The sequence below is a fragment of the Papio anubis genome, chromosome 14 (assembly GCF_008728515.1).
Source record: "Papio anubis isolate 15944 chromosome 14, Panubis1.0, whole genome shotgun sequence".
NCBI classification, from domain to species: Eukaryota; Metazoa; Chordata; class Mammalia; order Primates; family Cercopithecidae; genus Papio; species Papio anubis.
This window is the reverse complement of record NC_044989.1, coordinates 19,633,674-19,658,051: the sequence shown is the minus strand read 5'-3', so window position 1 is coordinate 19,658,051 and position 24,378 is coordinate 19,633,674. Positions and strand designations below refer to the sequence as shown.

Below are 24,378 nucleotides of genomic sequence, written 5' to 3'. Positions count from 1 at the left end.
TGGGCAACGTAATTATACCCTGTCTCTACAAAGAATAAAAAAAAATTAGTTGGGCATGGTGGTGCACACCTGTGGTCCCAGCTACTCGGGAGGCTGAGGCAGGAGAATTGCTTGAACCTCGGAGGTTGAGGTTGCAGTGAGCTCTGATGGCACCACTGCACTCCAGCCTGGGTGACAGAATGAGACCCTATTTATAATAATAATAATAATAATAATAAAGAATAAACAGAAAAAGTATATATTAAGGATATTATTTGCCCCACTACTAGCTCAAAGTGCAAATGGAAAAGCCAACCATTCCTCAGAAACATCACTCCCCAGTTGAAGTGGAATTCCAAATATTATAACCAATATGTGTTGACTACGAATGTGAAAAGTGCCCCTGTGAAGCTGTGCAGTGTACACCTGCACCATCCATATGTAGCCCTGGATATAAGTGGGTCAAATAATTTCTGGAAAGGTTTAAGAATCAAACTTGGAAGCCACACAGTCATCAACCATTCCCAAAATTATATTGCAGGTTTGCTCTATGGGAGACCCAGAGTCACTGCTGCTTGGCATAGACACCACATATGATCGATGAAGTCTGGACCCCTTACGTACATCCCAGCTGCAAGAGACGCTGGGGAAGCAAGTTCTTGGAGTCAACTTGGGGAGGTGCTGACTCATGAAGTTGGAAATCCCTAAATTTAGGAAGGTATTTGTGATGGTGAATTTTAATGTGTCATCTTGACGGGGCTAATGGATGCCCAGGTAGCTATTAAGTATTATTTCTGGGTGTGTCTGGGAGGATGTTTCTGGAAGAGATTAGCATTTGAATCAGTAGACTGAGCAAAGAAGATCACTTTCATCAATGTGAGTGGAGTGGGCATCATCCAATCTGTTGAGGGCCTGAATAGAGCAAAAAGACAGTGGAAGGTAAATGTGTTCTCTGCTCGAGCTGGGCCAACCACCTTCTCCTGTCCTTGGACATCAGCATTCCTGGTTCTTGGGTCTCTGGACTCAGACTGGGCCTTATGTCATTGGCTCTCTTGCTTTTGGGCCTTCAGGCTTGGACTGGACCACTGGCTTTCCCGGGCCCCCAGCTTGCAGACAGCAGATTGTGGACTTCTCAGCCTTCATAACTGCATGAGCCAATCCCTCATAATCTCAATTACTCCCCCCACCCTCTCTATATATGTATGTATATATAAAATTTATTGGTTTCGTTTCTCTCAAGAACCCTGACTAATGAAGGGTTCAAAGGCTTTGGGGATCATCCTAAAAGCAAGACAAATGACAAATGTCCACCGGAGCTTGCAAATACTGTGTTTATCAATCCCTCCTCTTCTTGGCATAGTTTCTTTCAGACTTCTTAGTGTCCTTTTCCCATTATTACAAACTTCTCGTTTCTTCTAAGGTCCTTCTAAATTGGTGAGTTTTCACTGGGAGTTGAGCAACATTTTCTCTCAGGCAGTGACTATCACTGCCCAATGTCATTGATACATTATACAACTAACTCCCCATCCCCACTTCCCCTCAGCTCCTGGTAACCATTCTTTCTGTCTCTATGAATTTGGCTACTCTAGATTCCCCATATAAATGGAATCATACAGTATTTGTCTTTTTGTGACTAGCTTATTTCACTTAACATAATACCCTCAAGGTTCATCCATGCTGTAGCATGTGCCAAAATGTCCTCCCTTTTAAGGCTGAATAGTATTCCATTGTCCGTAGATACTGCATTTTGCTTTTCCATTCATACAAAGAGAGACACTGGGTTGCTTCTGCCTCTTGGCTATTGTGTATAATGCTACTACTAACGTGGGGTACAAATATGAGAAGTGAGGGTTAGGATCCTGCGAGGAGGATCGCTTGGAGAGGGGAAATAGTGAAATAGGACGACCAGATAGGTTCTGTTGGAACTCGCGCTCATTGTTTTAAGACTCGGCTCAAATGTCACCTGGTTTTAGAAGTCTTCCGGTCTCCGCAGGCAGTCAGTGTCTGTTTCCTAAATCCACCACGTTCCCGTAGACAGATACCGCATTTATGCAAATCTCCTTCTCATAGACAGTGAGTTCCATGGGGGTCCCCTGGCAGCCTCCAGCCCTGTACCATGATAACTCTTCCGGAGAGGAAATGGGGTCTCGGGAGAGCCTTTGAAGCCTGTGTTGGTACAGGCTGTCTTTCCAGCTAACGGGGCTCTCTGGGGAATGTATGTTTGACTTTCTATTCCCGGGAATATAAGTTCAAATGTTTGTGGATATTTGAAGCTCGGATGAAAGCGTTCTTATTCATGCCCCTAGAATCTGTGAGGCCTTTTCTTTCTTTTTTTTTTAAACCAAGAGCCCACAGCAAAACTTGGGTTACTTGGCTGAGAAAAAGAATGTAGAGTGAGGAGCCGGGTTTCATCTTCAGCCCCAGGCGGGCGACCCAGTGGCGGAAGGGAAGGCAGAGCCCAGGGGTCCCCATCCCGGACCTGGGGCGCAGGCCCCGCTGGGGTGGGAGGGAGAGTGGAGGGCAGGGCAGGCTGCAGCCCCGGATGGCTGCCCCCACTGCCCTGGTGTTACTCGGAGGAGGGAGGTTGCGACAGCAGCCGAGCCCACCCAGCTGCAGCCAGCTCGGGGCTCAGGGCAGGGGCGGGAGGTGACCACCGCGCCGCTGGCCGCCTCGCTCGGACATTCCGTTTCTGCCGCTGGAATGCGCGGACAAGGCTCCTTGTTGGCCTTGGGCTGGGTTCCCCGGGCCTGCCTGGCGCTCTAGGCCCCGGGGCGGGGCTGGACGGGGCGGAGCCCGAGGCCGCGGGACCTTTAAATCTGCGCCTCGCGTGGGCTCCCGGCCCCCGACGGACACCGCCAGGCCCGCGAAGCCCACCATGCCGCGCCCGGCCCCCGCGCGCCGCCTCCCGGGACTCCTCCTGCTGCTCTGGCCGCTGCTGCTGCTGCTGCCCCTCGCCGCCCCCGACCCCGTGGCCCGCCCGGGCTTTCGGAGGCTGGGGACCCGAGGTCCTGAGGGCAGCCCTGGACGCCGCCCCTCTTCTGTGGCTCCCGACGGCGCGCCCGCTTCCGGGGCCAGCGAGCCCGGCCGCGCCAGCGGTGCAGGTACAGGCGGGCAGCGGGAGGGACGTGTGAGCATCGAAGGAGGAGGAGAAGCCCGGGGCATCCACCAAGCGCGCTACATCCCGGCCTCAGGCCGACCGTGGTGCGGGAGAGAGAGGCCCCTCCCGGATGAATCCTGTAGGGGAAACTGAGGTCCAGAGAAGGGGAGGGAGATGCCCCGTATCACTCATGTGTCCAGGCTAGAATGTGGGTCTCCTGAAGCTCTCACTCCGGCAACCTCCCCTGTGATTTGGCCAGGAGCACAGGGCAGCTGGGGAGCGCAGGGGCTGCTGCCCAGCTCCGTCCCAATCCTGACCTCTCCATTCAGTGAGCAAACCCTTCCCGAGACTGCTGTTAGTTCTCATGGAATCCCTCTATCTCCATCCAATATCAGGGCGTGATCCTTCCTCCCCTCCCACAGCCCTCAGGCTGCCTCAGACTGGAAGGTAAAGGATGGGGGTGTGAGACCAGGAGGAGACCCGAGGAGCCGCTGGATACCCCAGGGCCAAGACGTTCTGGGTCTTTGGCGAACAATTCTATTTCTCTTTTTGGTCAGCAATTGATTCTTGAAGCAGAGCAAAGCTCATAGTGCAGCGAAGCGGGCAGGTCGTTTGACACAGCCCCTGACAGCACATGAAGGGAAACTGAGGCGTATCAAGGTGAAGGGACTCTGTGAATCAGTGTCAGAGCCCACAATAAAATTCAGGTCTCCGAAATCCCAAGCAGGGTCTCTTTCTACCGCCCTAGCCTACCAACCTCTTAATATGGTTTACATAAGATTGTATCTTCATTTCCAAAAAGCCCAGCTTCAGTCTTGCTAAAGAGAGTCTGTGCCAGGCCATTTCTGGGTATGCAGTCTCATCTGGCCAGCCACGCTGCATGCCTCAGGCTGATTTGAATTGTCTATCCCCTACTGCATCTTTCTGGATAAGCTGAGACGGAGCTCAAGGGACTTCTTCCTGACTCAAATACTCAGTCCCCATATTTGAAGGGGCAGATTTGAAATGGCAAAAGCATTGCTGCTGAGGCAGGAGGTGCTGGGGTCCACAGGGTTAGATTCAGCTGGTGGCTGGTTGCTCCAGGCCGGGAATTGAGGGAAAGTCTTTCTTCTGGAAGTTAACCTTACTCTAGTCCTAACCCACCTCCCTCTGGGATGGGACTGGAAGAGGAAGGAGAGATTCAGCATCAGGTGGCCATGACCCCCTGCGCTGCACTAGTCTTTTATTACCTGGAATTCGAAACTGATCATGAATGATAATCCCTTAATATATGCCAGATTCCGGCCTGGCGTCGTGGCTCACGCCTGTAATCCAAGCACTTTGGGAGGCCGAGGCAGGCAGATCACGAGGTCAGGAGATCGAGACCATCCTGGCTAACACGGTGAAACCCCATCTCTACTAAAAATACAAAAAATTAGCCGGGCGTCGTGGCCGGTGCCTGTAGCCCCAGCTACTCAGGAGGCTGAGGCGGGAGAATGGTGTGAACCCGGGAGGTGGAGCTTGCAGTGAGCTGAGATCTCACCACTGCACTCCAGCCTGGGCGACAGAGCGAGACTCCGTCTCAAAAAAAAAATTAAAAAAAAGCCAGATTCCACTCTGTTCCAAATTCTCTCCTTTTAGCAACCAGAAATTGCTAAGCTTTGCTATGGAAGCAGGACTATAAGGACTCGGTGGTATTGTGAGTATGGGAACATTTTAGGAGATTCAGATTCTTTCTTTGTTCTTGGGAATCAAATTGCTGCTATTTAGTAAATGGGAGTGAGATTCAAAAACAACTAATGACTGATGCCGAGTGAGTACCAATCAGGAAGGAACCAGATGTTCACAGAATTTTCTGCCACCCTGGTCAAGCCTCCCTCAGGTATTAGTTTTCTATGGCCGCTGTAACAAATTACCGTGAATTTAGTGGCTTAAAACAACACACATTTATTATCTGAGAGTTCTGTGGGTCAGAAGTCTGACACTGGTCTCACTGGGCTAAGATTAAGGTGTTGGCAGGGCTGCATTCCTTTCCGAAGTCTCTAGGGGAGACGCCATTTCCCTTCCCTTTCCAGCACATGAAGGCTGCTGAGTTCCTTAGCTTATGGCTTTTTTCTTCCATCATCAGAGCCAGCTAAAGCAGGTTGAGGCCTTCTCACATTGAGTTACTCACATTTCTTTCCTCTGCCTCCCTCTTCTACTTTATAATTACATTGACTCACTGAATAATCCAGGATAACCTCTCATGTAGAGGTCTTTAACTTAATCACACCTGCAAAGTCTCTGCCCTTTGCCATGTAAAAGCAACACGTTTCTGGAATTAGGATGTGGATGTCTTTAGGGGGGCATTATTCTGCATACCACACCCCGAATAGAGGATTCGGTGTGAATAACCAAGTGGAGAAGGAAGGAATCATGCACATGTAGTTATAAGAACATAGTCGTGATATTTATAAGGACACCATTTGGATGTTGGTGAAAGCACTGTCAATTACGGAGTTCATATCTTCTTGTTGCCCCCATCCTTTCTTTTTCTAATTATGCAAAAATACTTTGACCCATCTCCAGGAAAGATTTTCAACATAATTCTTCATCCTAGCTCTAGATCTATGGGACTTTCCAGGAATGAAGTAAAATTCTGGATTTTTTTTTTTTTTTTTTAAATATTTGAAGAGATTTATTCTGAGACAAACATGAGTGACCATGGCCCGTGACACAGCCCTCAAAAGTCCTGAGAACATGTGCCCAAGGTGGCCAGGGTGCAGCTTGTTTTTATACAATTTAAGGAGGCATGAGACATCAATCAAATACATTTAAGAAATACATTGGTTTGGTCCTAAAAGGTGGGACAACTCAAAGCCTGTGGTGGGTGGGGGGGCGGAGCTTCCAGGCTATAGGTAAATTTAAACATTTTCTGGTTGACAATTGGTTGAGTTTGTCTAAAGACCTGGGACCCATAAAAAGGAAATGTTCAGGTTAAGATAAAAGACTGTAGAGACCAAGGTTCTTTTGAAGTCTGATAGTGGCTAACCTTAGAGACAATAGATGACAAATATTTCCTATTCAGATCTTTATTATTATTATTATTTTACTTTAAGTTCTGGGATACATGTGCAGAATGTACATGTTTGTTACATAGTTATATATGTGCCCTGGTGGTTTGCTACACCTATCAACCCATCATCTAGGTTTTAAGCCCCACATAGATTAGGTATTTGTCCTAATGTTCTCCCTCCCCTTGTCCCCCACCCCTGACTGGCCCTGGTGTGATGTTCCCCTCCCTATGTCCATGTGTTCTCATTGTTCAACTCCCACTTATGAGTGAGAACATGTGGTATCTGTGACAGTCTGCTGAGAATGATGGCTTCCAGCTTCTATGTCCCTGCAAAGGACATGAACTCATTCTTTTTTATGGCTGCTGGAGTTTTTTTTTTTTTTTTTTAAAGAAAGAATTTTAATTCCTTTTTTTTTTTTTTTTTTTTGCTTTTAGAGACAGGGTCTCATTCTATCATCCAGGCTGGAGTGCAGTGGTGCGATCGTGGCTCACTGCAGTCTTGACTCTCTAGCTTTAAGTGATCCTCCCGCCTCAGCCCCCTGAGAAGCTGGGACTACAGGTGCCTGCCACCATGCCTGGCTAATTTTTAAATTTTTTGTAGAGATGAGATCTCCCTATGTTGCCCAGACTGGTCTAGAACTCCTGAGCTCAAGTGATCCTTCTCCCTCGGCCTCTCAAAATGCTGGGATTACAGGCGCGAGCCCCTGCGCCTGGGTTTAATTCCTTTTGACTTAACTAAATACATGACGTACAGCATATTTCAGGGCTGTGGCTCAAAGTCAACAAGCAGGATGTTTACTGAATACATGAGAGAATGTTGACTTTTGTGGAGGAAAATGTTGCCTCAGAGAGAGGTAACTGGGATTCAGTAGCAAGTGCCCAGGGGCTTGGAGTCTGGAAACCTGGAGTCCAATCCATGCTCTACCACTTTCTAGATCTCACAACTCCTTGAACCTCAGGTTTCTCACCTGTAAAATGGGTATAAAAACCACCTCTGCACCTCCAGTTTCACAGGGTTGATGTGTTGGTACCTTGTGATTCCTAAAGTGTTACTGAAAGGAAGATTTTATTTTTGTTAATTAAATACCTCCAAGCAGCAGGCTAAAAATAAGAAGATAATTTTCTGCTTTTAAAAGAAAACTAGACAGAGACATAAGGTTGGCTGTTCCAGGTAAGGTTTTTTTTTTCTTTTTTTTCCTATAAAGTGCTTAGTCTAGGCATTAATTTTGAATCTACCTTTTTTTTCCTACTCACTAAGTAAATTACCTTCTTAGAGTAGCATCAACTTCTGCCTCCTTATTAGGAAAGGAAAGAGACTTGAATGACACTTCATGCCCCAGGACCTCATTTCCATTGAGGGCTGCATGCGTGTAACGCCTGTATGCATGTGCATGCGTGTTGGGTGAGAAGGGGGAATGGCTTGAAAAAGAAGTTTAGGGCTGGGCACCGTGGCTCACACCTGTAATCCCAGCACTTTGGGAGGCCGAGGTGGGAGAATCACCTGAGGTAAGGAGTTCGAGCCAAGCCTGGCCAACATGGTGAAACCCCATCTCTACTAAAAATACAAAAATTAGCTGGGTGTGGTGGTACGCACTTGTAGTCCTAGCTATGCAGGAGGCTGAGGCAGGAGAATTGCTTGAACCCGGGAGGCAGAGTTTGCAGTGAGCCGAGACTGCACCACCGCACTCCAGTCTGGGTGATGGAGCAAGACTCCACTTCAAAAAAAAAAAAAAAAAAAAAAAAAAAAGAAAAGAGAAAAAGAAGTTTAGTCATTGGCTTTTTTCTTGTCTTGTCCTGACTTGTGGGTTTGATTTTTGTATCGAGGAGAGAGGGTGTGCAAACAGGGGTTGGGGGAAACAGGAAAGACTGGGAAAGAATAGGTGAACACTAAAATGTACTGATGTACTGTGATACTATAGTATGTCAGGTACTTTTGTGTAGAAAGGAGATAAGTTCCTTGAAGGTAGGGAATCTGGCTTATTTGCTTTTGTAGCTCCAGGGCTTCATACATGTAGGCCCTCAAAAAATGTTTCTGGTGAATGAATACGTGAAAGAGAGATGACCAAGAGGGTTTGATGGGGCAGTAGGGTAGATGCCAGATCACAATCCCTGCTTCTTACGAGACATGCTTACGAAGATGGAAGTGCACTAAATAGATACAAGATTAAGTTGGCATCCTTCTTTCTACCTTTTTTTTTTTTTTCTTTTTGAGATGAAGTCTTGCTCTTGTCACCCAGGCTGGAGTGCAATGGCGTGATCTCAGCTCACTGCAACCTCCACCTCCCAGGTTCAAGCTATTCTCCTGCCTCAGTCTCTCGAGTAGCTGGGATTACAGGTGCATGCCACCATGCCCTGCTAATTTTTGTAGTTTTAGTAGAGACGGGGTTTCAGCATGTTGGCCAGGCTGGTCTTGAACTCCTGACCTCAGCTGATCCACCCACCCTCCCAAAGTGCTGGGATTACAGACGTGAGCCACCGCACCCGGGTCCCTCTTTCTACTTTTAATTAGGAAAGGAAAGAGGCTTGAGTGACAATTTTCAGGGCTTCAGTGAGTCCCCAAATTCACTAAACAGGAATGATGGCCAGATGGAGGGGGGATTCAGGGATACTCTGGAGCAGTTTTCACCCACTTGGAAGTGGAGTAAAAGAGGGGGGCCACCAGAAGAGCCCCTGAGTGCCTTGCCTCAGACTTCCATTGCCTGAGGCCTGGGCACAGTGGTTGGCAGTGAGGCTGTCCCTGAGGGCCCAAGGCCTTTTACATGGTTCAGGGACACATTGTCCAATTGCTCCAGATAGCCAAGGTGCTTAAGAAACATCTAGAATCCTTTAATTCTCAGGAATCATGAGGGTCCTTGGGAGCAAAACTTAAGCAGAGGGATGAGGTTCTAAGTGAAATTTCAGGGTTCAGCCAGCCTGCAGGTGAAGTATTTGGGGAAACTTCACACCTCTAGGTGAATTCTCACTAGGGAATTCTGAAGTCCTTGGTGCTTTAAACACCCCAATGGTCTTGGGGAAGGTCGCAGGCAGTGGCGATGTTGGGGTCAGGAGATGCTGCCTTGCCTGGCCTCCTGGAATCCCAGAGTTCTCTGGAAGTGAGGATTATCGCATTTCTAACTGTGGTCTGATCATTGCTTGGTCTTTTGCAGGTGTTTGTAAGAGCAGGCCCTTGGACCTGGTGTTTCTCATTGATAGTTCTCGTAGTGTACGGCCCCTGGAATTCACCAAAGTGAAAACTTTTGTCTCCCGGATAATTGACACTCTGGACATTGGGCCGGCTGACACGCGGGTGGCAGTGGTGAACTATGCTAGCACTGTGAAGATCGAGTTCCAACTCCAAGCCTACACAGATAAGCAGTCCCTGAAGCAGGCTGTGGGTCGAATCACACCCTTGTCAACAGGCACCATGTCAGGGCTGGCCATCCAGACAGCAATGGATGAAGTCTTCACAGCGGAGGCAGGGGCTCGAGGGCCCTCTTCTAACATCCCTAAGGTGGCCATTATTGTGACAGATGGTAGGCCCCAGGACCAGGTGAACGAGGTGGCGGCTCGGGCCCGAGCATCTGGTATTGAGCTCTACGCTGTGGGCGTGGACCGGGCAGACATGCAGTCCCTCAAGATGATGGCCAGTGAGCCCCTAGAAGAGCATGTTTTCTACGTGGAGACTTATGGGGTCATCGAGAAACTTTCCTCTAGATTCCAGGAAACCTTCTGTGGTAAGTTGGTCAGTCTTTGCTTCCAACTAGAAAGGATGTTATGTTCAGACATTATGTACCCAGAGAAAAAGAGTATTATTCTTTTTTTTTGTATGTGGAAATTTAATGAAAAACTTAAATATATCCTGTGTGTGTGTGTGTGTGTGCGCGTGCGTGCACACATGTGTGTGACCAACCTAAACACACTCTATTGGTTTAGGAATATAGAGCTGCATTATATGGAATTTGGTTTGCTCATAAAATCTTCATGTTTGCGTTAGAACTGTGAAGGTCTGCAAATATCCAGGATAAATGACCCTGCTGTTCCCTGTCAGGGTCAGGAAAAACAAAACTCAAGATGCCTCTCCTGTCCCCTCTGCCCCACCACTACGTTTTTTCCCCCTGATACATATTGTTTTAGTTTTACCATCTCTAGATCTAACAGAACTCTGTTTGTTCTCCTGCAGAAGACAGGGAGCAGCGTCTGTCCCTGGGGGAGTCAGCAGGCCTCTACTCCAATGTCACCGTCAGCCCGAGCGTGCATTGAGTGAATGCTCTGGTTTTCAGACTGGGCTCTTTATCTGATTACTCTTTGTTGAAGAACAGGATTCAGGGACCAGGCAGATTAGGGTTTCAGCTCACTTGAAAGAAAGCAAGGTGATCTTAAAAAATCATTCCGTTACTCTGCTACTCCTTCCATCCTTTAGGATGGAATTTGAATAAGAACATGCTAATTTTATTGGAATTTTTAGCATGAACTGACCAAATCTAGGACTACAGATCCATTCAATACTGGAATTTATTTTTAGTCACTGATCAGAATTATGATCTGTGGGACTCATGCTTTATTTTTTTATTAGCTGGAGATAATCTTTTGATGCCTCTATATGAATATCCAAGCAGTTGTGGACAAATTTCTAGTTCAGGTGAATTTTTAAACACAGATACCTTTTTGCAATATAATGTATTCCACACTTATTTATTCAGCATGTATTTATTGATCTCTGATGATACAAAGATAAAGGTAATCCCTCCTTACCATTAAGTAACATTTTGGGGATGGAGATGAGACAAACAAATGAACCAATAATTAATTACAACTGTAAATTTCAAGGAGACTTAGTAATCTAAGTTAATGTGAGACGCAGCCATCAATGGTTTGTCAGGAAAAGGGAGATGAAGTCTTGCTCTGGGGCAACGTTTGGCCTCATTGCAGTCAGACTCGGCTGGGATCCCCTTGTCTTTCCTGTCCCAGGACACTGGGCTTTCACAAGCCATCACTGGCTTTGGTGGCATCTACTTGGCATTCATTCATTTCCAAAAAGAAAGTGGCTTTCTTTCTCCCAGGAAATCACTCGTCCACTCCATGCTTGTGGGTGAGAGCTTTTCCATCAACATGTTGGTCTGTGGCAAAGCTGGGTTTCAAAGCTAGCACCTGGGGTTGGGCTTCGAAGGCTATAAAGTAACAAGTGGTGAGTGGCAATCTTTTCCTTCTGGTACACAAGACCTGCTTGTTCTGGGGGAAAAAATGTCCTCTCTATGGAAAAAAGACTGAGTGGCAGCTTGTTGTAGTCAACGGGTTGGAAAGATCATTCCATGAAGAGGCCCTTCTTGGAAAAATATTAGCCTTGTCCTGTTGCCAAGGGCAGTGGAGGCTGGGTTACCTGCCACAGGAGGGCCCGCCTCCTCCAACAGTCCTCCTTGGTTTCTCAGAAATGACTAAATTCATTGATTCATCTTTCAAAAGCACTAGGAAAAAAATATCCAGTGAGATATAAATGGCTCCAGGAGCAACAGGATGGAGATGTAGTTTAGCTAATGTAATCTCATTTATTTTGTTCTTTTCTTTTAACCTGTTTGTATTAGCATATGAGTTCACTATGAATTTAGCATATGGATGACTTCACCCACCTTACATATTCAGAAGACAGTTACCCAGACTGTCCTCTACCATTTGTATGTTCAAAGATGTACCACTGCCCACCTGTGAGTTTATTCTAGGCTTAGACCCATACTTGTGTGAGAATTCTGTTTAGACATAGACTATAGAACCTTGGAAGTCAGATTCTGGCTGCAATGGGACAAGTAGCTTGCGTCACTTCAGGCTGTGCTTTATTGTTCTCCCATTTCTTGTGGTGGGGAAGCACAAATCTTTTTTTTTCATGGGGAGGTGGAGAAGCCAAATAAAACATCCAATTGCCTGGCCTATGTGTTTGGCCTCAGCCCCAAACTCCAAATTCCCTTTCTCCCTTGAGAAAGCCTATATAGCAAGATGTGTGCTTTTACATTAGTAACATTTCTAGTTTAAGAGGAGCATTTCTAATAAGCCAGAGGCAGAAAACAAATAACCCTTTTTTATAGTGAAGTAAAGATGGACTCAGAAAGGAGCACGGAGAGCAATGTCTACTGACATGGAAGAAGGTATCTCAGATGTTTCCTAAGTGTCAGTGCTGACTGTTGTAAACTTCCCCTGCACAGGGTTGGACCCCTGTGTGCTTGGAACACACCAGTGCCAGCACGTCTGCATCAGTGATGGGGAAGGCAAGCACCACTGTGAGTGTAGCCAAGGATACACCTTGAATGCCGACAAGAAAACGTGTTCAGGTGAGACCTGTGTAGGGGGTCGTGACTGAATCAAATGCTTGGAAACCTATGCTCCAGGTTTTGGACTGGCCTTGTGCTGTGACTCTTTGACCCCTTTTTACCTAACTGCCTTTTGGCTGGTTTACTGTTGTTCATCAGCAGTTTTCCCTGAAAAGGAGCTTAGGGAGAAAAGTGAAATGATACATAAATCAGCTTATTTCCATACTTTTTAAGTTTTAAATAAAACCGTAGGGGAAAAGGCTACTAAGAAAGAGGTCCGGCCTGAGTGCGGTAGCTCAGGCCTATAATTCCCGCATTTTGGGAGGGTGGAGCTGGTAGGATAGTTTGAGGCTAATTCGAGATTAGCCTGGGCAACATAGTGAGACCCCCATCTCTACAAAAAATAATAATAAAAAAAATAAGCCAGGTGTGGTGGTGCACGCCTGTAGTCCTAGTTACTTGGGAGGCTGAGGGGGGAGGATTGTTTGAGACCAGGAGACCGAGGCTGCAGTGAGCTATGATAAAGCCTCTGCTGCACTGCCGCAGAGGGAGACCTTGTCTCACAGAAAACAAAAAACAAAAAACACACACAAAAAAAGGAAAAGAAAAGGGTCCAAGATTCTTAGTCCTTTTGAGGGTCTGAAATTTTTCCTGGATTTTATTTAATTACATACAAGTTACCCTCTTCCTCTCTATAGTCATAGATGCTCATGGAATCTAGAAGTAGCAAAAAAGTTAGAGGGGTCCTCACTGGTCTGGTACATAGATATGTACATGAAGTCAATGAAGAATGGGAATTAGATTTTTTTTTTTTTTTTTAATCCTAGAAAAAAGTTTTTGGGAGGAAGAAAGCTGAGAGATAACTTAATTTTATAGATAAGGAAATTGAGATGTACGTAAGGGAGAAAACGTACCCATGCCACAGGATCTCTTAGTGAAAGAGCCAAGACCAGAGGGTTGGCTCCCAACTCCCAGCTGCCCCTCCCTTGTTTCATTAGTGGGGTGTGTGTGTGTGTGTGTGTGTAAGTGGCGTGGCCCATAATTATTTATTTCTGCCATGCTCTGCATGCATTTACATTTGTCCCAATCATCTTTTGATAGCTCTTGATAAGTGTGCTCTTAACATCCACGGATGTGAGCACATCTGTGTGAACGACAGAAGTGGCTCTTATCATTGTGAGTGCTATGAAGGTTATACCTTGAATGAAGACAGGAAAACTTGTTCAGGTAAGTGAGGGAGGAGTCTTTACGACTGCTACTTAGCTGTCTGCCTACCTACCCAGTGATGAAAGGGCAGGTCACATTGACTGGGAAGTTGGTGTGTTTTCCTCTCTTGCTACCATAAGCTTTTCCCATTTTTAAGTTTTATCCAGAACGTCAGAAATGGTAACATGTATGTATCTCGGCCCAAATATATAAATGTGTTGCTCATTTCCTTCTCTGCGTCCAGCGCAAACAATCTTTCCCAAATGCTACAGACAATTTAGTAGGTTGAAATCACATAACAACCCACAAGGTACTTGTTGCCTACAAAGGGAAATACAGTAACTTTACAGTGGAGAAATTGGCAGACATCACCTTAACCAAGTGATCAAAGTTAACATCATCAGTGATGACACATAGTGACATCATGGATGACCTGACATGCTGGGCTCAATACTGTGGACACAACAGCACACCTGTAGTATTCTTGCTAAAAATTCAGGTCTCTTCATGAGGAAAGATTAGGCAAACCCAACCTGAGAGACATTCTCAGTTCACAAAATAGTTTTCCAGTACTTCTCAGAAGCATGAAAGTCATAAAAGACAAAGAAAGACTTAGGAAGTGTCCCAGATTAGAGAGGATGAAGGAGATGTGAAACTGAATGCAATGTGGAATCCTGGATTGGATCCTGGACCAGAAAAAGAACATTAATGGCAACGTTTGAATAAAGTCTGTAGATTAGTAAATCATATTGTATCAATGTTAATTTCTGGCTTGATAATCATACTATGGTTATGTAAATTACTGTTTGGGGAAACAAGGTGAAGTACAGGAATTTTTTGCACTGTTTTTACAACTTTTTTTTCTTTTTGAGATGGAGTCACCCAGGCTGGAGTGCAGTGGCACGATCTCGGCTTACTGCAAGCTCCACCTCCCGGGTTCATGCCATTCTCCTGCCTCAGCCTCCTGAGTAGCTGGGACTACAGGCACCTGCCACCAGGCCTGGCTAATTTTTTTTTTGTATTTTTAGTAGAGATGGGGTTTCACTTTGTTAGCCAGGATGGTCTCCATCTCCTGACCTCGTGATCCGCCCTTCTTGGCCTCCCAAAGTGTTGGGATTACAGGCGTGAGCCACTGTGCCCGGCTGCAACTTTTTCATAAATCTGAAATTATCTCAGATGAAAAGTTTAAAAGTAAAAAATAGTTTAAAAATATATCAGTACAGAGGAAAGTGCATTGAATGAAAATTTGCATCTTGAGTTTTTATGCTGCTCTGAATCAATTGGTCTCCCTTGTGCTCCTTTCCCTCATTTAAAAAAACAGGAGAGGGTTGAACTACAATTTCTTCAAACTCTAATTCTGTGTTTTTCTGAATCTAGCGTAATCAGCCACACAACTGTTGGTGTCCTGCTGAGTTGGGATAAGTACAATAAGGCTAAAAGGAGTGCTTTAGAAAGTATTTATGAGATACTTAGGTTATAAAAACTCAATACTGATGATTTTGAAAAGCAATTGTGGAAGGTCAGAGACTAATTATTGTATGTGCAGGATTTCACTTAACTCAGTTAACTTCTAGTTAGAAAAAAACAGTGCCAATGGCTTTGAATAGTTTCCAGTAAGTTTTCCTCATATGTTTCCAGCTGCAAATAAGGTTTCTATCCATGGGTAATAAAATATTCTTCCACCTTTTATTTCTTGTCTCCTGAATTTTTGTTTCACAGCTCAAGATAAATGTGCTTTGGGTACCCATGGGTGTCAGCACATTTGTGTGAATGACAGAACAGGGTCCTATCATTGTGAATGCTATGATGGCTACACTCTGAATGCAGATAAAAAAACATGTTCAGGTAAGATCCATTCAAAAAATTCTTTCATTCTTGGGTCTTTTACAGTGAAACCAACTTGCAACTAACCAGCAAAGAGGTTTTTAAAGGTAACTTAAGGAATCAAAGTTCAGACATTCAACCACACTTTTAGATGAAGGCACACATTGCTCAGAGGGTGGTGAGCTCACTGGAGCAAACACAGATTACTTCAGAAAATTACTGGGAAATAGGTAGGGAGTGGGGGATATGAGAAAAGCTAATTAAATGTAGGGTCCTTATCCAGGAAAATATTATAGCTCTGTACACTGAAGACTTTTAAGCAAAGAGAAAACTTTAGTGGAAATCAGCTGGACAGTAACTATTTGGTGTGATAGGATGAACTGATCTTTTTCCAGTTAAAACTTGGCCTGGAACTTTTCTGTAGTGTTAATCTTAAAGCTGGATGATTTTAGTAAAGAAGACTTTGTGAATGCATGAATTAGACCCACACAGATCTTCCAGTAAGTTTGAGGCCGGTCACTCCCTGGCAGTTTCTAGACGATCAATCATCGGTGAAACTCAGCCTTATACGTTGGCCAATGAACCCAGGCCAGTGCTGTTAATCCTCATTAAACTGATTTAAACTTACTGGCAGGACAGGGTGGCATTTATAAATGTAAAAACACTCCTGAGAGAAATTCCAAGCTCTCAAGGTGTTGTTTAGCTTTGGCATATTGAATGTGTTTTAGATTTGATGTTTATTTTCCTCTCCCTTGAGGAGATACAGACTTCATCAAGACAAAGGGAAATGGCATGTCACCCAGTCCCATGGGTGAAACCAATAAAAAAATACTGGGCACCTACTTTGTTCCCAGGATGGCACTAAGCATTGTGAGCATATAAAGAAGCATAAGTTTCTGCCTCTGAGCAAGTTAAGCCTGGGTGAACAGACAGCCGGCTCCTTAGGAAAGCAGAGACCGAGCCAGGGAGAGGGACGGATGGAAACGAAGGGCTGTAGAGGCTGGGGAGGTGGGCATCTGTGAAGGGCTGGTGTTGGGCCTTGAAGGAGGGTGAAGGTTTCAATGGAGAGAAGTGGAAAGTGGCACTGGCCAGGGACTGGCTTGAGCTAATTTGTTCAGGGCAGGATGACTAAGAAGGTTGGGGTGGAGAGAATTCACCTATAGCTGTACTTCTTGAACTAGTGACAAGTGTCCCAGTTGGTACTTTAAGCTGCCAGGAACATTGAAGACCTGGGAAAACAAACCAAAAACAAATTTCCATTCAAACTAACAGATAGTATGGAATACAGTGAAGCAATTTATTTTTTAAAAAAACATAAATCAAAGAAAATTTTCAGTGAAGGCAGACAATACTGCCAGATGCCAGTATCCCGTATTCTTCGATGCCTACTGTAGGCCATGCAGGATTCTAGGCATTTTAGCTACACTGATGCCCCTTAATACTGACAGCAACTTTAGAAGGAAACTGATTAAGTATTCTGCCCATGGTTACTCCACTAGCAAGTAGCAGACCCAGGGTTCAAACCCAGGTACTTGCTCTAGTGGTTACATAGGCTGTTAACCACTAAGCCATACTGTCTTAGTGTACAAAGCACAGGAGAGTGAAGAGGGACAGAAGAGAAAGACATACTAGTGGGAAAGTTAGTTTTATATATATATATATATATATATATATTTTTTTTTTTTTTTTCCTTCTCTTTTTTGAGACAGGGTCTCACTCTGTCACCCAGGCTAGAGTGTGGTGGTGTGATCTTGGCTCACTACAGCCTCTACCTCCCAGGCTCAAGTGATTCTCCCACCTCAGCCTCCTGAGTAGCTAGGACTACAGGCGCATGCCACCACACCTGGCTAATTTTTGTATTTTTTGTAGAGATGGGGTTTTGACATTTTGTCCAAGCTTGTCTTGAATTCCTGAGCTCAAGCAATACACCTGCCTTGTGCTGGGATTACAGGTGTGAGCCACTGTGCCTGGCCTATTTATATGTTTTAAAGTAATAGTGAATACTGTTATAAAGCTGAGGAACATCCCATGGATCGGATCCCTTCTAATGGTCTGCTTTTCCCTTGCTAGTGGTAGGAAGGCTTGTAAATTAAACGTGGAGCCCCAGATCAGGCCCAGGGGCTGGAAGGATGTCCATTTGCTACCTGTAGAGTGGGTACTAAGCTGGAATGAGGTGAAAAAAATGAAACACCCTGCTAGAAGGCATTTTGAAAGGGAATAGCCATATTAAGGTTGGAAAGGCACTTTATGTATAAATTATATATTGCCTCGCATTTCACACAAAGCTATTCTATAGGCATTAGTGAGCCACAAAAGGTTCTGCATGTGAAATGACATTTAAGAGGAAAGTTAGAGGGAAATAAGCTGTTTTGGTTCCTGCAATGGCAGAGGAGGAACCTATGTCTTCTAGGAAGGCTTTCTGGGTTTTAAAGGAGAATTGCTGTTTTATTTGTCCTAGGCCAGTCTGAACATGAGATGAGTATGGCACTTTGCGCTGCTCTCCACTCAAATTTGGGCAAACTGCATTTGTCCCTGAAATGTTATTTGTGATAGATAGTATGTACTTCACTCTCTAATCATACACATCATCATCACTAATACTGTATCATTTTCCCATCTGTGCTTGTGTGTGTGTGCGTGTGTCTCCAGGTCAATGTTTTCTGTTCCACTTTGTAAGCTATGAAGGCAGGCACTTGGTCAATATAGTGCTTTTTGTGCAGCACCAAACTTAGTTCCATGTATGACTAGGTCCCTCAAACATTATTTTTGGTGGTGATGATGATTATCCATGAGTAGCTGGGGATGATGGAAGCAGGAAAGGCTGGAGGTAAGTTCTGGAATACAGTCAAGACTCAGTGCCACCCAATGCTGTGGGTAGAAAAAAAGAAAAGGTACCCTTAGATATCTGCGAGAGATATAAAGGAAAGGAATGTGTGTGATGTGAGGCCAAAGGGATGAGAGGTATGGGAAGAGAAAACACGCTTGCTCCTGCAGCATGGGGCCTGTTGCTGACTACTGACTACTACTGCATTCTCAGCACTTGCGGGGACCAAATGGAAACTTCTTCTCTCAGACATTTGTGTTTACTTTTCTATTTAATGTGTGAATATTTTCTTTCCTGCACCACGTGCGGTCAGTCCGTGACAAGTGTGCTCTAGGCTCTCATGGTTGCCAGCACATTTGTGTGAGTGATGGGGCCGCATCGTACCACTGTGATTGTTATCCTGGCTACACCTTAAATGAGGACAAGAAAACATGCTCAGGTGAGGATCAGCCCTTTAAGCCCATTTCCTTCGGTAGGAAAATTTTTTCAGGAGCAAGCCTTTTTCTTTCTAAGACACAGTTGTGATTCTTTCTCCTTGTCAGAATTCTCCAGTGGCTCCCACTGGTCTACAGAATAAAACAGTGATACCCCTCCACCAGGCAGCCTACCCTCCATGAGCTGTTTCTGTCTTCTCTCTTTTTCACATTTTTCTTAATAATTAAGCTTTCTGCCTAAATCTGGATTTTTTTATTGTGGTAAAATACACATAAAATTTACCATTTCAATTATTTTCAAGTGTATAGTTCGGTGGCATTAAGTACATTTACATTGTTGGGCAACAACCACCACTATCCATCTCCAGAAATTTTTTATCATCCCAAAATAAAACTCTGTACCAATGAAACAATAACTGCTCATCACCCGCTCCCCTCAGCCCATGGTAACTACTTCTCTCATCCTGGCTTTTAAAACTTTTCTACTACATTTGCCCCCAGATTCACTGATTCTTCCTGCATCCTGGTCCAGCCACAGTGGGCTGTTTGATGGTCCAGTAGCATGCCCTGCACTCACTCATTTCCACCCTCCCCTCAATGCTTTTGCTTGTCAGAATTCAAGAACCACATTCTTGCCAACATCTGGTTTTGCTGAATTACATTTTTTTTTTTTTTTTTTTGAGACAGAGTCTTGCTCTGTCGCCCAGGCTGGAGTGCAGTGGCCGGATCTCGGCTCACTGCAAGCTCCGCCTCGAGGAGTTCCGCGCCATTCTCCTGCCTCTCCAGCCTCCCGAGTAGCCAGGACTACAGGCGCCCGCCACCTCGCCGGCTAGTTTTTTGTATTTTTAGTAGAGATGGGGTTTCACTGTGTTAGCCAGGATGGTCTCGATCTCCTGACCTCGTGATCCACCCGTCTCGGCCTCCCAAAGTGCTGGGATTACAGGCTTGAGCCACCACGCCCGGCCTGCTGAATTACATTTTTGCCAATCTAGTGGATGCTTTTTTCATTTCCTGGTTACTAATGAGGTGAGGTATCTTTTCCTGGGGAGTACTGCCATTTTAACAGTCTTTCATTCCATTAACATGGTATGTCTTTTATTTTATTTTAATTTAATTTAATTTTAGGTCTTCTTTAATTTCTTTCAAAATTGTTTTGTAGTTTTCAGTGTACAAGTCTTGTACTTTTAAAAATATTTATTCCTAACTATTTTATTCCTTCTGGTGCTATTATAAGCACCATTTCTCCATTTCTCAACTTTCAATTTTGCTACAACCCAGGTTTGAGAAATGGAGTTTGAGATCCATTTCTCAACTTTCAATTTTTCTACAATCCAGGTTTACAATTTTCTGTGAAGTGTTTTAATTAGAATATCCTACTCAGCCCATGCCCTCCTAGAGCTTAGACACTATCAGGCAAGACAGACACTGAACAAGTGTTATAAGTACCCGTCTTATGGATACAGGGATCATGGACAGGTAGTTGATATTCAATAGATACTTCCTGGTTTATTGACTGATTAAGATGGGATTTGGACTGGCTGTCCCTAAAAGGTTCAATAGGATTTAGACAGGTGGATAGATGATAGATTATATTTAATGAATTTATGATCTCCCATCCCTATATTGGATCTTTGTAAAATGTTAGAGTAAAAATGTTGCAGCAAAGGACCATTTCCTGTCCTCGGGCAATGGAATTACTCCATTGGAAGATGATACACCAGTCTTCAGACCTGGGAAGTTACTCTTATTTCTATTCAAAACTTTAGGAGGAGCTCTGATACTGAATAGGAGTAGCTGCCTCACTGAATTACAGAAAGAAATAGGAAATACTTTTATCACCTCTTATATTTGGCTAAATGTCAATACAAACCTGAATTTTCAGTTCCAAAGTATTTATTGGTAAGAACTACGACTCTAACTTCAAACCATTCAATAGAATAACAGCCCTCTACAGGAAATCAGGACTTAACCAATTTTTATCTTTTTTTTGTTTGTTTTTTGAGACGGCGTTCACTCTGTCACCCAGATTGGAGTGCAGTGGTGCGACCTCAGCTCACTGCAACCTCTGCCTCCTGGGTTCAAGCGATTCTCCTGCCTCAGCCTCCAGAGTAGCTGGGATTACAGGCGTGTGCCACCATGCCCAGCTTATTTTTGTGTTTTTATTAGAGACGGGGTTTCACTATGTTGTCCAGGCTGGTCTCGAACTCCTGACCTCAAGCGATCCACCCACCTTAGCCTCCCAAAGTGCTGGGATTTCAGGTGTGAGCCACCATGCCTGGCCCTAGTTTTCACCTTTGATACCTTTTGGCCATACAAATAGTGTACTATTGTCCTAGTTTTATTTTTATTTATTTATTTTTAAGAGATAGGGTCTTACTCTGTGACCCAGACTGGAGTGCAGTGGTGTGATCATGGCTCACTGCAGCCTTGAACTCCTGGGCTCAAGTGATCCTCTGCCTCAGCCTCTTGAGTAGCTGGGATTACAGTTTTGTGCCACTATGCCTGGCTATTTTACTTTTTTGTAGAGACAGGGCCTTGCTTTGTTGCCCAGGGTGGTCTTGAACTCCTTGCCTCAAGTGATCCTTCTGCCTCAGCCTCCAAAAGTGCTGGCATTATAGGAATAAGGCACTGCAGCAGGCCCATTTTCCTTTCTTAATTACACAGTATCACATGAACACTGTCTTCTCTCTATATCCCTGGCCTCCCTCTATACCATGTTTTTCTAAATTTACTTTTTATCATGAATAATTTCTGGCAGTCACAAAAGTACAGAGAATAAAATAATGAACCCTTATTTAAGAATCACTCAGCTTTGACAATTATAAACATTTTTCCCAATGTCTCCTAAGATGAATTTTTCTGTGATAACTATTTTCTCATCTTTTTGTTTGTTCACATATCCCTTTAACTCTTGGAAAATGCACTTAGGTAAGTCTTAATGGTGGAAATATTCAGTTGTGGATTTCCTGATTTGTTATGATTCCTATATAGCTATTCCTAGATAGTATATTTGTGTACTGTCGTTGTCTTCAGCCATTGAGGAAGCACGAAGACTCGTTTCTACTGAAGATGTTTGTGGATGTGAAGCTACACTGGCATTCCAGGAGAAGGTCAGCTCGTCTCTTCAAAGACTGAACACTAAACATATCCTTTCTGGATGGTTTTCTGCTTCTGCCTGGAGCCAGCCTAGGTACTACAATTGGGCCAAACACTTTAAGACATTCCACAGGCAAGTGACTTATTTGTTAGGTTTTAGTATGAGCAGTAGTAATACACAACTTAAAAAAAATTAGAGTTCTTTTCTAATGATTTAATAGACTGTTTCACCCATTCAATATTTACATGTAAAAGCTGCCTATTTTGTTCCCTAGTGCTTTTCCATAACTGTATATGCTCTTACATAACAGATGGAACATTTATGCTAATGATCCCTTAATATGGCTTTCTTAGTTCAGAATCTGTAAATGTACAAGGCAAGTCAGCTGATTAATGGGGGATATCTCAGATTACACAGTTGTACACTTTAACTAGCCAAGTAGTCAAAAAGCAGACTTTAAAATGTAACACGATACAATCTCAGAAACTTTCAAAATCAATTCTTTCTCCAAAGGAGTAACTCGGGAAAAGTTTCTCAGAACAGTTCAAGGTTAACAACTCTGTTCCTATGTACCCTAGAGGAGCGGAATTCAGATTGTGGTAGGTACCATCTAGGCATATGCAGAGACTTTTAAGGGAGGTACAGATAATTGGAAAGAATCAATTTCCAAATCCTTCACTTGCTTAGGACACTACTTGGAATCAGTTGGCATCTTCTTTTCCCATCTTTCATTTCGTATCACCATTCTCCTAACTTTTCACAAGAAAGGCACACTTCTCATTTACCCTAGATCTACTAAGGTGCATTTCTTAGAAGAGCAGAATCTTGAGAGAGCCAAACAAAGGGACAACCCAACTATCCCTTTAATCAAGACATCATAAACATTGTTTCCCCCATCCCTCACACTAAGATGCTGCTCCAATTACATTTTCTATGAACAAAAACATCTGAATACTTTTATTGCGCTCTCTGCCAAGAACAGGATGTTTGACTTTTAGACTGAATTCAACTTTTGGTGAGAAAGCAGTTTTGCTCTTTTTTTTCCACCTATCATAGGACATTATCGTTTTATCTTGTGTTGAAGTGTTTGAAAGTGTGTTTATATTTTCTAATGTGTAAAACTAAATGGTGTTGGCCTTAACAACTTGCCACTTGATGGCATTTTGGAGAAGTTGCAAGTAAATGAATATGGACAAATACATCGTTAAATTGCTCCAATTTCTCACCTGGAAATGGGGACAGCTTGGTATACTTAATACTCATGCATTCTTTTGCACATCTGTTATTGCCAATGTTCTTGCTAATAATTTGCCATTACCTGTATTAATGCTTGAATATTACCTGATAAATTGTATGAAGATCTTCTGGAGAATCAGAATGATTTTTCCAAGGAAATAAATATGCAGATCCTTATTAAGAGCAAACTTTAGTGTCTCTAAGTTATGACTGTGAAATGATTGGTAGGAAATAGAATGAAAAGTTTAACGTTTCCTTATCTACTAATTGAGCCATTTAATTTTTAAATGTTTATATAAGACAACCATATTCATGATGGAAACTTTAGGTCTAGTTTCTTTTGATAGTATTTATAATATAAATCAATCTTATTACTGAGAGTGCAAATTGTACAAGGTATTTACACGTACAACTTCATATAACTGAGATCAATGTAATTTTGAACTATGTAACACTTTTTGTTTTTTGCTTATTTTGTTGCAGTATTATTGAAGATGTGATCAATAATAGCTTATAATACACATATCTAAAAATAGTTAACACAGATCAAGTGAACATCACATTGCCATTTTTAATTCATTCTGGTCTTTGAAAGAAATGTACTACTAAAGAGCACTAGTTGTGAATTTAGGGTGTTAAACTTTATACCAAGTACAAGAAATCCTAAATTGACTTTATTATTTTGCTTCAGGATCCAAGTGATAAAGTTATATATTTATAAAATTGCTATAAATCGACAAAATCTAATGTTGTCTTTTTAATGTTAGTGATCTGCCTGCCTCAGCCTCCCAAAGTGCTGGGATTACAGGCGTGAAAGTCTAACATTTTTACTTATATATTAGATACATATAATTCTTTCGGCTTTGAAACTTGCAACTTTTAGAACAAAACAGTCCTTTAAATTTTGCACTGCTCAATTCTTTTTTTGGTTTGTATTGTCTTTAATAAAAGTTATTACCTTTACATATTATCATGTCTGGTTTTTGATGACTCATCAATTTTGTCTATTAAACATATTTCTTTAAATTATACTGAATTAACAATTATTTTGACATTCAACAGTTTCTTATCAAAAGACAGAAGTTTGATACTCCTCCTATAGTTTAACCTCACACTCTTGAGGCTAAAAGTGTAAGTTCAGGTTCAAAAGAAAGGCTTCAATATAAAATTACCTAAATTTGGATAAAATAATGATGACCTTTACATTAATATAAGTTCCTGAAAAGCAAATATAACCTACACATGTAAATATAAAATATAAACTTTAAGGAAGGAACAAAAACTAAATATACCAAGGAAATATATAAAACATCTGTTACTTTTCAAAAAATTTGAAAAGGTATGACACAGAGCTACAGTAGTATTTTCCAGA

The 24,378-nt window shown here is 43.3% G+C and overlaps 1 protein-coding gene across 1 annotated transcript; it reads left to right on the top strand.

Annotated features, from left to right (window-relative positions):
• The first annotated feature begins 2,796 nt into the window (after positions 1 to 2,796).
• Positions 2,797 to 24,035, top strand: MATN3 (matrilin 3). Its single transcript, XM_003908318.3, has 8 exons — positions 2,797 to 3,080; positions 9,257 to 9,823; positions 12,281 to 12,406; positions 13,487 to 13,612; positions 15,311 to 15,436; positions 18,553 to 18,678; positions 21,707 to 21,817; positions 22,923 to 24,035. The coding sequence occupies exons 1-8, from the start codon at positions 2,855 to 2,857 to the stop codon at positions 22,976 to 22,978; spliced, it is 1,464 nt and encodes a 487-aa protein (XP_003908367.1). The 5' UTR covers positions 2,797 to 2,854; the 3' UTR covers positions 22,979 to 24,035.
• The last annotated feature ends 343 nt before the right edge of the window (positions 24,036 to 24,378 follow it).